Source organism: Danio rerio, chromosome 8 (assembly GCF_052040795.2).
Source record: "Danio rerio strain M-AB ecotype USA chromosome 8, GRCz13ab, whole genome shotgun sequence".
Taxonomy (NCBI): Eukaryota; Metazoa; Chordata; class Actinopteri; order Cypriniformes; family Danionidae; genus Danio; species Danio rerio.
In genome coordinates this window covers 46,020,702-46,035,547 of record NC_141028.1, presented here as the reverse complement: position 1 = coordinate 46,035,547, position 14,846 = coordinate 46,020,702, and the positions used below count along the sequence as shown (strand labels likewise).

At 37.2% G+C, this 14,846-nt stretch overlaps 1 protein-coding gene and 1 long non-coding RNA gene across 5 annotated transcripts in view; one reads left to right on the top strand and one right to left on the bottom strand.

The window, feature by feature from the left end:
• Positions 1 to 1,203: 1,203 nt before the first annotated feature.
• aplnra (apelin receptor a) lies at positions 1,204 to 2,689 on the top strand. Its single transcript, NM_001075105.1, is given in 1 exon segment — positions 1,204 to 2,689. A coding segment is annotated over 1 exon segment (1,089 nt). The 5' UTR covers positions 1,204 to 1,361; the 3' UTR covers positions 2,451 to 2,689.
• A 919-nt stretch (positions 2,690 to 3,608) lies between these two features.
• Positions 3,609 to 14,846, bottom strand: part of LOC141375899 (uncharacterized) — a 29,962-nt gene continuing 18,724 nt past the window's right edge. For 2 of the 4 annotated variants that reach the window (XR_015498350.1, XR_015498349.1), the window contains exons 4-5: positions 10,177 to 10,435; positions 3,730 to 6,562 (exon numbers count right to left, since the gene is read on the bottom strand). This is a non-coding gene — a long non-coding RNA (uncharacterized LOC141375899). Of the gene's footprint in view, positions 6,563 to 10,176; positions 10,436 to 14,846 lie in introns of all 4 variants that reach the window. The other 2 variants (XR_015498352.1, XR_015498351.1) reach the window with 2 other exon arrangements.

Sequence of the window (14,846 nt, the reverse complement as noted above, 5' to 3'; positions counted from 1 at the left end):
AATAATAGTAATAAGTTTTAAATTAACTATCAGCATAGATAGAAAGATAGATAGATAGATAGATAGATAGATAGATAGATAGATAGATAGATAGATAGATAGATAGATAGATAGATAGATAGATAGATAGATAGATAGATAGATAGATAGATAGATTAAATTAATGAAGTAGAATCTATATACAATTTTATTAATAAATAATTAAAATGTTTTATTTAAAAAAAAATAAGATTATGATAATGTCTGCAGGTAAATCTCTTATTAAAGTAGCTGCATTGATGTGTTGTAGTGGAAATCGAGTGTTTGAAGTGACTGAATGTCACCTTCATGTAATGTTTGAGTGAGAGGAAATCACAGAGCAATGCCTTTTACATGATCATTTGGTCACAGCTCTGGTTTCACTGGGGACCTGTTTGAAACCTGTTTAGGCTTGTCGTGTTGAGTTTGAGATTGGTTCAGTTTAGTGCCATACAATGAGATCTGCCGTGCATTTGGCAGTCAAAAAAACAGACTAAATATAAAAAAACTGTTATTAAATATTTAAGACGTTAAAAAACATAGACGTCTTTCACTCTATGAGTGCTATCAATAGTTAACCCCCTCGCTGCAAGTAGCCTATATTAAATGTAAAGGAAGCAATTAAAAGCGTAACATTTTAGTGGGTGGACAGGGAAAAAATGCTACATAAAAACACATTCATTATTTATTTATTCAACAAGAATGTTTAGGTCCGCATGACGTGAATGAACAAATGTTTAGTGGAAAAGTTTACATCCATTCAACTTCTGCGACTGTGACTTTTCCCCCTCTGTTTTATTTTAAAAGTCTCGTAAATGAGACGTGACGCAAAAACATTTTTTGTCAGACGATTTAAGCTAAATCTAACTTGAAAGACGAGCGAGCCATTACTTTTTCATTAAGAAGAAAAACAAGAGTTAGGCTGACTTTGTTGACACACACTCGCTCCTGCCGACTGCGTGGCCCGGGGGGGCCGGTGAGCCGTAGTGGGTGGGAGAGAGAGACTGTGTGTGTGTGTGTGTGTGTGTGTGTGTGTGTGTGTGTGTGTGTGTGTGTGTGTGTGTGTGTGTGTGTGTGTGTGTCTATGGGGGCTGAGGTTTAGTGGAGATAAGGGGTCCGATATATGGGTCCAGAGGGAGGGGTGAGAAGTCTGGAGTTTAAAAAGACAGGACGCTTCACTCACACACACAGACGCGCTTCAGCTTCCAGTGAGATAAACTTTACCACAGACTCTTGTATCAGACAGAAGAATCCAAACATTTTCAGTGAACTCTATAAAAACTGCTGCCAGAGATTGGGATAAACTGCTCAAGAAGGACTCAAAGCCAACGCGCCCTTTCCAAATGGAGCCAACGTCGGAATACACCGAGACATACGATTACTACGATACTGGCTATAATGACTCTGGGTGTGACTACTCGGAGTGGGAGCCGTCTTACTCTCTCATTCCCGTGCTGTACATGCTCATTTTTATCCTCGGTTTGTCCGGGAACGGCGTGGTTATCTTCACCGTGTGGCGCGCGAAATCCAAAAGGCGCGCGGCAGATGTTTATATCGGCAACCTGGCGCTCGCGGACCTGACGTTCGTCATCACGCTGCCGCTGTGGGCTGTGTACACCGCGCTGGGCTACCACTGGCCATTTGGCGTGGCTCTCTGCAAGATCAGCAGCTACGTGGTGCTGGTCAACATGTACGCCAGCGTCTTCTGCCTGACCTGTCTGAGTTTTGACCGCTACCTCGCCATCGTCCACTCTCTGTCCAGCGGCCGGCTCAGATCCCGTGCCACCATGCTGGCATCGCTGGGTGCCATCTGGTTCCTCTCATGCCTGCTGGCGGTTCCCACGCTTCTCTTCCGCACTACAGTAGACGACACTGGGAGCAACCGCACCACCTGTGCCATGGACTTCAGCTTGGTCACTCTCAATCAGGATCACGAATCCCTCTGGATTGCAGGACTGAGCCTTTCCTCCTCCGCTCTCGGGTTTCTTCTGCCTTTCCTGGCCATGACCGTCTGCTACTGCTTCATCGGCTGCACAGTCACCCGCCACTTCAGCCACCTGCGCAAGGAAGACCAGAAAAAGCGGCGTCTCCTCAAAATCATCACCACACTAGTGGTGGTCTTCGCTTTCTGCTGGACGCCTTTTCATGTGCTGAAGAGTATGGATGCGCTGTCCTACCTGGACCTGGCGCCCAACTCCTGCGGGTTCCTCCACTTTTTGCTTCTGGCTCATCCATACGCCACATGCCTGGCGTACGTCAACAGCTGCCTCAATCCGTTCCTCTACGCCTTCTTCGACCTGCGGTTTCGTTCGCAGTGCCTGTGTCTGCTGAATCTGAAGAAGGCTATGCATGGGCACATGAGCTCCATGTCCTCCACCCTCAGCGCCCAGACTCAGAAGTCAGAGGTGCAGTCGCTGGCCACCAAAGTGTGATTAAGAAGAATCAAAAGCATGAGGACAAAACTCTGGGGGTGAAAAGTGACGGCTGGTCCGTCCTCGTGGACGTATATTTCTTTATGCTTGTAAATAACACTCATAGTTTGGTGTACTCTACTGTATTGATCGATGAGTGGATGCGAGTATGAATTTATGTTCGCTGACGTCTATTTTTTGGCTTTGACACTCAAAAACGCACACAAAAAACTATCCAAGCAAAAAAAAAAAAAAAAAAAGAGAGGTCAAAAAGTAAAGAACTAAACTTAGTGGTGCTGCCCTGAGGATGAACTTGCTTGTGCTGCTGTAAGAGTGTGTGATTGTATTGAAGCCTGTATACACTGGTGTAGAGATGCAAATTGTACAGTATTTTCATACTATTTTTCTTGTTAATTCAGCAATGCGTTCAGTATTTGTAGCACTTGTTAAGAGGAGATATACAAATTATAATTTTTGTTAAAAAAACTCCTTGATGTGAATGTGTGTGTTATTTGCTGAGTGAGTGAATGGATGATTGAGTGTGTGTGTGTGTGTGTTACAGTGTGAAGGTGATGCTGCTTGATTAGATACAGTAGTTTAAAGCGCAGACAGAGAGTCAGGGCATTTGAGGGGGGTGTTTGGGTGGGCAGACAGACAGATGGCTGGTGACAAATGTCTCGGGGGGAATAGAAAAAAAACAGAGGAAGGGAACACAATTTGGGGGGTGTAAATGATATATTCATGAAATGATGTTATATTTTTTGAAACTTCTGTAACTAACTACTGCTACTGAATTAAATATGCTCCTTGAATACAAGACCGTCTTAGCGTCATTAAACATGATTATGCATTGGTGCACATAATGCAGTTCACATTTAAATCCATATACATGTTTTAAAGTGCTTGAATATTTTTCCGAACCAGAAGTTAATATCCTAAAAATATTTTCAAAAAAACTGTACCTGTAGATCATATATTACTGAAATAAAAAGCCATGTTTATGACTGTTTGCTAACACACTTAAAGGGATAGTTCACCCCAAATTGAAATACTATTTGTTCATCATCAAGTGGCTTTAAACATTTATGAGTTTCTTTATTCTTTTGAAAACCAAAGAAGATTTAGAAAGCTGAAAACCTGTAACTGTAAACTTCAGTATTTATTTATTTTTTATTTTTTAATGGATGTCAATGGTTACAGGTTTCCAACATTCTTCGAAATATCTTCTTTTCTGTTCAACAGAAGAAAGTCCAACAGGTTTGGAACAAGTAAAAGGTAAATGATGACAGAATTTTCGGTTATGGGTAAACTATTCATTTAAGTGCATTTTATTACCAAATTAAAGGTTTTCCCTTTAAAATACATCTTAAATCTTTGCACTCAAATAATAAAACATTTAAAACAACATACATAGCATGCACGTTTTATTTCTAGCATAATTTAAACAAAAATCTAAGTCCTTTATAGCCTTATTTTAAAGACAACATTGAAATTAGATATATAAGAATGTACTTAAATCCTAATTTTGTGGATTAAAAGGCAATCCTGAATTCAAATCCCGAATGTTTTCATATAAACAGAAATCATAATACATTTTAATTTACATGTAAACTAATGTGTAACTAAATGAGTGTGTGGGGCAGATCACAATTCTGTACACTGTAAAAAAACTACTGTAAATATGAGACTAAATTTACAAGCACTCTGTAAATAAATGACATAAAAACTTGCTGTGTCACATTACAGTTGTAATTATTAGTATATAGTGTGCTTTTAAATGTTTCAGTCTTACATAGCGCCCAAAATTTCCAGTAAGTTACTAAAATTTTTTACAGTACAATGTGCTTGTAATAGTGCAGTCCTACCGGCATCCAAAATTGACAGTAAATTACTGTAAAATGTATATTGTTTTTTTTTTTTAAAGTGTACTTATGTACAGTTGAATTCAGAATTATTAGCCCCCTTGAATTATTAGCCACCCTGTTTATCCCCCCCCCCCCCCCCATTTTCTGTTTAACAAAGATAATATTTTTTCAACACATTTCTAAACATAATAGTTTTAATAACTCATTTTTAATAACTGATTTATTTTATCTTTGCCATGATGACTGTAAATAATATTTGACTACATATTTTTCAAGACACTTCTATACAGCTTGAAGTGACATTTAAAGGCTTTACTAGGTTAATTAGATTATCTAGGCAGGTTAAGATAATTAGGCAAGTTATGGTATAAGCTTTTTTTTTAATAGTCTATAGAACAAACCATCCTTAAAGGGGCTAATAATTTTAACCTTCAAATTATTATTATTTTTTTCAAATGTAAAACTGCTTTTATTCTAGCCAAAATAAAAAAAAGACTTTCTCCAGAAGACAAAATATTATCAGACATACTGTGAAACTTTCCTTGCTGTTAAACATCATTTGTAAAATATTTCAAAAAGAAGAAAAATTCAAAGGGGGGCTTCACACCCACAGATAATATAAGAATATAAGTACAAGTATTTGGCGCCCTGTTCGGTGAGAGAGTTCTGAGCTTCAAAAAAGACTCCCAAACTCGGTCTTTTCCTTTGTCTATAAAGAGGGCCTGAGCCCAGAGTCGAACCTTCCACTCTATAAAGTAAGTCAAGCACAAAATTATTCATAATAATGTACTCATTCCAGCCAAAATAAAAAAAAAAAAAACTACATAGGAAATGCTGTGAAAATTTCCTTGCTCTGTTAAACATCACTTGGGAAATATTTGAACAAAAGAACAAAAATTTCACAGAAGGGATACCAGTTTTGCCTTCAACTGTGTGTATATATTAAATAAAGTACAGGAAATCATTAAAATGAATAGAAAATGACATAGAAGAATGGAAAAAAAATACAATAAATAAATAAATAAATAGAGAAATGGAAAACATGCATATAGCCTATGTGTATATATTAAATAAAGTACAGGAAATGATTAAAATTAATGGAAAATGACATAGAAAAATGGAAAAAATACAATAAATAAATAGAGAAAAGGAAAACACGGATATAGCATTTACAGCAAAGATTGTACAGCACTCTACAGCCCTTTGGTAAAGATTTGTTGTTCCTATAAAAAGTGCTTTATAAACACACAATGATTTAATTCCATGTTAAAGTGAATTTCTTCTCTCAAACATTTTTAGCTATCTAAATTAATGCTTGCATGCATAAAGTCAACAGTAAAGACTCATAGAATTCCTCTGGAAACCAGCACTGTTAACAATTCTCTCTTAATGGTAGCAGTTCGCCAGTAACTTACTGTAAATCAGTTACAGCAAAAATACCATATTTACATTTACAGCCTAATTCTTGCTGTATATGTATTTAAAGTATATATATATACTGTCAAATATACTGTATTTTCACAATGCAACTATAATACAGTAACATGCAGCATAACTGTATAGTGAATTACAATTCATATTACAGTTAAATACTGTGTAATTTACAAAAACAGTGAGACTTATTAGAGAATCTGAAAGTTTGATGAGCATCCTGCAGATTTCAAATCTGATAGAGAGAAAAAAACAAAACTATTTCTGAATTGAAATGGTGTGAATGAAACTACAGTAACGGGTGTGGTGGTGGTGGTGGTGGTGGTAGTGTGGCTTTAAAGACCAGTCTTACAGGACTGAAACACACACACATACACACACAACATGGGGTCTAATGATGGTGACTAATTAACAGTGACATTGTGAGGCCCCTATGATTATAAAAGAATGAATCGTGATGCACACATATTTGTTCGAAGCTATGTGTAGCTGTTATGAGACAAGAGAAAGATTAGTATTGAAAAGAACCGTTAGACAAGGGGCAGAACGACGCTACATGCACACAGTGACATCAAGCAATAACAACATACTGTAGCTGACATGACCAGTGTGATCCGGTTACTTTATAGATCAAATCGAGCAGAGAAACATGCGAATGGACAGAATAACAGTAAATAAAGAAGTCGAGGGTTCACCGAAGCCATTCGTGATATAGTGAGATCCTAAGAAAAATATCGCCAGATTGTTTTTGGCAGACTGTCTGATATACGCACTGTCTGGAAGAGAGATACGATGAGGTAATCTCATTAACTGGATAAACCAGACCAATGAAGTCATCTAAAAAAAAAAAAAAAGAAAAGAAAATAACTAAAAGCACAACGCACACTTCGGCCACACAAAATACAGCTATTTCACATTCATTATTTTCGTTGACAGTTTACTGTAATTGGAATAGCAGAAAGCAAATACTTATTAGCTACAACTGCATTTAATCATATGACTGATACGTTTGTCCACACATGGATTTAGAAACAAGGGATGTAACAATATTTCATAGTTGTATATAAGTCTAAGCTATTTTTACTTGCTTTTAACAAAAGTGAAATTCAGAGAAGTTACACTATGAGTTGTAACTTTAGAGTATATTTTTAAAGAAAAGACTTTCTACTTTAAATCCACACACTTTTGCTGCTTGTTTAAACTTCTTATTTAATATGAGTTGAACCAACACAATTCTTAAGTTTTTTGGGGGGGGGGCAACTTAATAATTTTATGTTCAATCAACTTAAATTAGTTAAAACAATTAAGTTAACCTAATAAATTTGTGTTAGGGCAACATGAAGGAATTGTGTGGAACCCAGTGTTTTTTACAGTGTATACTCTGTGAAATATGCTGGGTTCCACACAGTCAATTTGTGTTGGGACAACATGAGACAATTAAAGGGCACCTATGGTGAAAATTCTACTTTTCAAGCTGTTTGGACAGACATATGAGTAGGTATAGTGTTTAGACTATCATATTGGGGTGATATAAACACACCCAGTCCTTTTTTTCCATTTCATAACATAAAAACGGTGGACCAATTGGAACCGTTTTCAGGCCAACCGCAACTTGACTTAGGAGTGTGGTCCCCCCGCCCACCGAATTGATAGACAGCTGCGTATTAACATGTCTCCGTAGTAATGTGTATAATTATATCAACAAGACAGGACGTGCGCAAAGCAACCAGGAATAAAAGGTTTGACTTAGTGGCTGATTCGTAGAAATTTGTACAATCTAATTCGTACAATTTAGTATGATTTGCTCATCACCTAATGACGGTTGGGGTTAGGGGTGGGGTTGGTTGCTACACCTCCTTTTTAAAATTGTAAATTTTTGTATGACTCAACTTGTACGAATTCGTACCAATTAGCCACTAAACTGACAAAACGTAAAATACGTTTCCTCGTGAGATCAGGCTGGTTTGCTCGGACCATCATATGTGATCAAGAGTGTGTTTTACAGGTTTAAAATGTTTTAAAACAGTGCATGCGTGTAATGAATTGCAGTGATTTACTTCAGATTTACTTCATCGGTACAGCCACATGTCAGAACAATTATAAAAGACGACGCTTCAATCCCGGTTTGTGGACGTTAAATCAGGTTTAATTTGTACATCAACATAACAGGTATGCATACAGCAGTGGATGTTAACCTGTATCCTGTCACATTTGCATGCAAAAACAGTGTAAAGCTAAACGTGCGTGCTGGCTGTGTGTGTGTGTGTATCTGTGTGTGTGGGTGAACTTTGTAATGACATTGTGTGTGACTCATCATTGCAACTCCACAACAAATGCATCGAATACTCATTGGTAAACGTCTTACAAACGTTACGTGAGATCTTCTTCCTTTATGTCTGTCTGTTGTCTGAAGCAGCTGAGGGAGGAGATTTAGGCACTAACAGCACATGGGAACGGTGGGCGTGGGGGACTAGTGTTAAAGGTGCAGTACAAAAAAAAAAAAATAACTGACGCTAAGAGGTATAAAATAGAAACTTAAAAAAGGTATAATAAAAAATCTGATGGGTGTTTTGAGCTGAAACTTTACAGACACATTCTGGAGACACAAAAGACTTATATTAAATCTGGAAAAAGGGGTAACCTATGTGCCCTTTAAGTGAACTGATTAGATTTCACAAATTTAAATGGATTGAACATAAAACAATTAAGTTGTCTCTCCCTTAAAAAGCTCAAGTATTGGGTTGTTTCAGCTCATTTTAAATAAATATTTTGAACAAACAGCAAATGTCATATTTTGAGTGTACAGTTATGGGGTATATGCACACAAACTTTTAATTTCAGCCAGCCAGCCTCAGCGCTTCCAATGAACTGTTTTTCCATTATAAAATTGCCATGTTTAAGGTCTGATTTTTTTCTTCATTGCCTGATATACTATATAGATATACAATATGAAGTGGGTCTCAGACAGGACAAAAAGCATTGCATTAAATAAAAAATGTTCCCGTCATGTCTTTAAAATATGACCTCAGTATTTTCTGTGCTCACCTTTCATCTCATTTTACACTTGAACAACTAAATAAATACTTAAGTCTGTTTAACTGTATGTATTTTAATCACATTACAACATCGATTCTGTAAAAGCAACCTTTTGAAGTTGAAAATAGTCACATTAAGCTTTCACCTGAAATGTATCATTGGCTGAAAAACACTAGGTATGCATATACCCCATTGCAATCCAATTACAATTTTAAACATAAAGTAGATGTGTACGTTTCTGTCAGCTGGAATTGCCGTATTTCAACACTGAAGATTGTTCAAAATTTAAAATTAACATAAAAAATGTCAAATAAAAGTTTAATGATTTTGAAAACGACAAAGATATTTGTTAGACATCATGGTGGATTGTTTTACCCATTTACTTTTTTTTTAGTTTTTAAAAAAAATTATTTAAAACAATTAAGTGGACCTGTTAAAATCTCTTTTGTAAAATTAATTAGAATTATGAACACTGAAATGCCATTTTAAGGAAAAACAGTTCAATGCATGACACAATCTGTTTTGCAAATTAAAACACTGCATAGCATACAAAACAATTAGTTAAATCGAAATGTTTATTTGTTAGAGGTTCTCACTCTCTATCAAATCTAATGGGAATCTCATGTTTCAGGGCGTTTGTGCCAAGCACAACAAACCAAGCTTTCCAAAAGATCTTTCAATAAAAAAGGACCATGCTCATTTCATCCTGCCAATCACAACACACTTTTCTTCACTCCTTCGACAAGTGTTCCGGCACCCCGTCATCACCCAAACTGCACCTTTATTTTTTTAAATTAGGTCCAGTGGGGAAAGAATGCTCACTTGTTGTTGATCCTGGAACAAGTTTTTAAACAAGCAATCAGATTTTAGGCACAAGTTTCCAATTTACGTTAATTTTAGGTTTAGAATTAGGGTTATTTGCTTTCACCTCATTATTTATTTATTTGCATTTAGTCATTTGTGATCCTGGACCACACAACCTCATGCTGTACGGGTATGTTTTTGCTATAGCCAATGTCATCGATTTTTGTATGATGTCAAAAACCATTAGATTGATAAATAAAGTAAAAAACATCTTCCATAGAGACACTTTGCAAATTTCCTTTTGTAAATATATAAAAACATATTTTTTGATTAATGATATGCATTGTTAAGAACTTAACTTAAACAACTTTTTACCCTCAGATTTTCAAATAGTTGTATCACAGCCAAAAATTGTCCTATTCTAACAAACCATACATCAATGCAAAGCTTATTTATTTTACTTTTATATGATGTATCTCAATATTTAAAAGCAATCCCTTGTGAATGGTTTAGTGGCCCATTTAGGAGATACCTTTATTTAAAGTGACTTACAAACAACGTAGGTATCTAGCAATTCATCACAAATGCCTCTCTTTTATAGCAATGTTTACCTATTATTTCCCTCTGAGTTTAGGAGTCCATCCATCCATTTTCCACCGCTTATCCAGAGTCGGGTCATGGGGGCAGCAGTCTCAGCAGGGAACCCCAGACTTCCCTCTCCCCAGACACTTCCTTCTGCTCCTTCAGGGGATTTCAAGTTGTTTCCAGGCAAGCCAAGAGACGTAGTCCTTCCAGCATGTCCTGGGTTATCCCCAGGGCCATTCCTTGTGGTACAAGCATGGAACACCTCCACAGGCATCAAGGAGGCAGCTAAAACATATATTTAAGTTAAGCAAGCTCATTTCGGTCACTTGTATCATTTTCTTTAAGAATAACAAATGAGTTTTTTTAGGATGAAAAAATATTTTTAAAAAAAGTCCAGATCTGGACCCTCCGAGAATTCAATTCTATTTTCAGATTTCAAGAGCTCCAATTGTGTTGTGTGATGTGTAGATTTACTACTTTGAAAATCATGTGTTAAACTTTTTTTAAAATTTTTTTTTATGGTCCAAAATGAAACCAAAGTATGGTTTTCCTCCGTGATGCTGTTGTCATGACATCCAGTCTGTTTATGATGTTTTGTTATAATCGTGCGATGCTCTTTACCGCATTGACTGTTTAAATGGGGGAGGATGTCAGATTCTGGAAAAGAAAAGTTGAACAAGGAAGTTTTAAGAGATGATTTGGTACTGTATGTGTTCATTTTGCTCCAATTCAACACAAAATTGCTGTTTGATTTAATGAAGAGGAAATGCTCCATGAAACAAAAGATAAGTCAGCTGATAAAATACACAGTGTCATTTCACACATCACACTGCTCTCTATTTTGCACAATGCATGATACTTTTGAACTACGTTATGGTGCTTTTTTCATTCATTCATTCATTCATTTTCTTGTCGGCTTAGTCCCTTTACTAATCCGGGGTTGCCACAGCGGAATGAATCGCCAACTTATCCAGCAAGTTTTTACGTAGCGGATGCCCTTCCAGCCACAACCCATCTCTGGGAAACATCCACACACACATTCACACACTATGGACAATTTAGCCTACCCAATTCACCTGTACCACATGTCTTTGGACTGTGGGGGAAACCAGAGCACCCGGAGGAAACCCACATGAACGCAGGGAGAACATTTAAACTCCACACAGAAACGCCAACTGAGCCAACTGACCCAGCGACCTTCTTGCTGTGAGGCGACAGCACTACCTACTGCGCCACTGCTTCGCCCTATGTTTCTTTTTTATTATTAAAAATCATTGATATATTAAGTGAAACTTGTAATTTTTCCAATTTTTTTGCTTGTTTTAATGTATTTAATAATGAAAAGAGGCTTTTTTAAATGGTTGATCCATGTATGCGCATGTTCCTTAAATTCAACCTACACCCTTGACACTGATGAAAACTTTAGGATTAGGACTTTTGATATAGGCCTTTGAGTACCCCTGTACTAGAACACAGACAAATATCACAAAAACTCGCAAAAACCGTGTTAAATAACAGAATCAAACATGCATTTTGATGGTTTTTACAGTGACTGGAGAATGTTTGAAATAGCCTGCCTGTGAAAGCAGCAGCAGGTGCTGAGCTGCTGCAGATCTGGAGTGTGTATTCAGTTATAAACCATTAACCTTGTCACATAGTAAGATTATGATATATGCATGTGCTTCAGCTGCTAACCTTCATAATGAAGAGCAGGCATGCATACCCTCTGTCATCACTCCTCAAGCTCACTAACATCCCCCAGTGCCCGACAGGTGTGTTTCCTCACTAGCAATAGCAGCCACTAGGGCGTAGTGTGTCATGCCTTCATACTCACACCGAACAACTGTCTAAATGCACTGCAATGGACTAATCTCAGGAGACTTGGGTGAACTTTATCTGACTATTCTCATTCCTAAAAAAAAAGGACTGCAATGCAATCCAAGGTCGTTATATTTAGGTGGGTCAATGTTTAATCTTTGTTCCGTCAAGTTCATTTTTTTTATTTTTCTTTCAGCTTAGTCCAATACCAGCAGGCACAGGACGTCAACATGACGTCAGATTTACTTTGTACCCTAACATTGTGGGAAGTTTGCATTTTGTTTGGCAATGACAAATCAGGTTGACATCAGATCCCAACATCAAGCCAACGTTAATGTACAATATCCAACCTAAAATCAACTAAATTTCAACATTTAATGTTTTTTTAGCTTGACATTGTATGGACGTTACCACTATGATGTCTATTAGACGTTGGATTTTGGTTGCCATACCTGACAAATAAATGGCGGTATTTGACGTCAATATGACATTGGTTTACCATTGGATTTTGGTCACTTTCAATATCAACATTGTTATTGGACGTCAAAAGAACATTGTCCTTAGATTCAGGCTAGAAATTGAATTTTGGTCAACTGACATCACAAAATAAATCTGACGACAAAACCTAAATGCCAACTGGACCAGCCGGGACTTGAAACAGTGACCATCATGCTGTGAGGTGACAGTGCTATTACTGAGCTACTGTGCCACCCCTGTTGCATCAAGTAATGAATGACATTTTCTTACCACATAATACAAAAGATAGATCACACATCTCAGAACCTAATTTATAAAAGTTATTTAACTAAACTGAACTGAATAACTGAACAGAACTCAATTAACCTTGCTGCTTAACAGCTGCTCCATTATGATGCATGGTCCATGGTTTTATTCAAACTTTCCTGATTGATTCAGAACACACATAGCTTTTGGGAAAGAAGCTATTTTTCAGTCTCTTGGGCCTTGTTTTAAGATGTTTCTCTAGTGTCTCTATGAGGGAAATTGTTTAAAATGTGAGTGACCAGGATGGGAGTAGTCTGTGATTTGAGATTTTAAGGTCTCTGGAGGAGGTATCTTATGTTTGCAATCTCTTCCAGAAAACAGCCAACAGCCAAAGTTTGTGCTGTTTATCACTCTCTTGATTGCCTTTTTGCCTGCTGATGAGCATCCGGCATACCATACAGTTACATAGTAGACCAGGATGCTTTCAATAGTTTAATGGTATGGCGAAGAATAATTATTTCTCATTTTATGATTACCCTGTCTGTCATAAACAATCTGAGAGAATCTCATGACCAATTCTCACAAGTTTCATTTCTCTCTGATTTGTTTCAGATCACTGAGTAGTGTGACCCAATGAAGACCAGGCAGGAGTGCTGGAATTTTTTTGTTCATGTGTAAATTGAAAGACAATTATGTGGGCGACGCAGAGGCACAGAAGGTAGTCTGTTTCCTCACAGCAAGAGGCTCGCTGGTTCGAGCCTCAACTGGGTCAGTTGCCGTTTCTGTGTGGAGTTTGCATGTTCTCCCTGCGTTCATGTCGGTTCCTCTGGGTGCTCCGGTTTCCCTCACAGTCAAAAGATATGTGGTACAGGTGAATTGAGTAAGCTAAATTGGCCGTAGTGTGTGAATGTGTGTGTATGGATGTTTCCCAGAGATGGGTTGCAGTTAGAAGGGCATCTGCTGCATAAAAACATGTGCTGGATAAGTTGGCGGTTTATCCCGCTGTGGCAACCCCGGATTAATAAAGGGACTAAGCCGAAAAGAAAATGAACGAATGAATAAATGGTCTTATGTAATTATTTATTAATTAATTAATTTATGTAAATAGCATTAATGTTAAATATTCAAAATACAGATTTTGTACTGGTAATGTAAGACTAAAATAAATTACAATAAAAGTAATGTAATGTAATAATACTGTAAAATTAATGTGCGGTAATTGAAATAAATTACAGTAACAGTACTTTAATGTTATTGTACTGTAAAATTAATTTGCGGTAAAGGTGTTATTGCCATAAACAGAAATTACTGAGCAATACTACTGTAAAACACATCTATGGTAAGTTACTGTAAAAGAAAGCTACTGTAAAATTATGGTAGCTTGCTGGCAACCATGCTGCCAGTAAGTTACTGCAAAAATTCAATAAAAAGTCTAACTGTAGAACTTGTAAAGTAGCTTCTTGCTCTGACATTTTTTTTTCTAGGAGCCTCATGATGGGTAAGCGCTGCTGGGCCTTCTTTACAGTAGCTGGGGTGTGTGAGCTGAGGTTGTTGGAAATGTGAGTTCTCTAAAATTTGTAACTGTAATTATACAGTTTCCATCGAAAGTGGCAGAGGGTCTGCTTTGCACTTCCTAAAATTAGATCTTTGGTCTTTTTGATGATCAGGGTGCACCATGAGACCAACTTGTGGACCTCTGCTCGAAAAGCTGACTCATCACACCAGAGCGTGGTGACATCTGCAAATTTAATTTGGTGATAGTAGGGTGGGGTGGGAGGGAGTACAGTCGTAGGTATAAAGTAAGTACAAAAGGGGGCTCAGCACAAAGCCCTGAGGGGAGCAGGTATTAAGACTAAGGATGGAGGAAAATGGGTCTTAAGTCTGATAGTTTGGGGCTTGTGGGTGAGGTGGTCTCTTTTCAAATAGCAAATGTTAGAGGAGAGGCCGATGTCCAGCATATAATCAACAAAGAGCATCATCACACATAGCTCCCGCTGTGCTTCAGGTGGTTGTTTACCAGTGGTTTTTAGATTTACCTATTATGACTTGAAAATTGCTGGGTTGATGTAACCCAAATGTGGTCAAATATAGACAGATCCAACTGTGGGTTAATTTTTCCAATTTAATTTAAGTGAAGTTTATTTCTCAACTAATT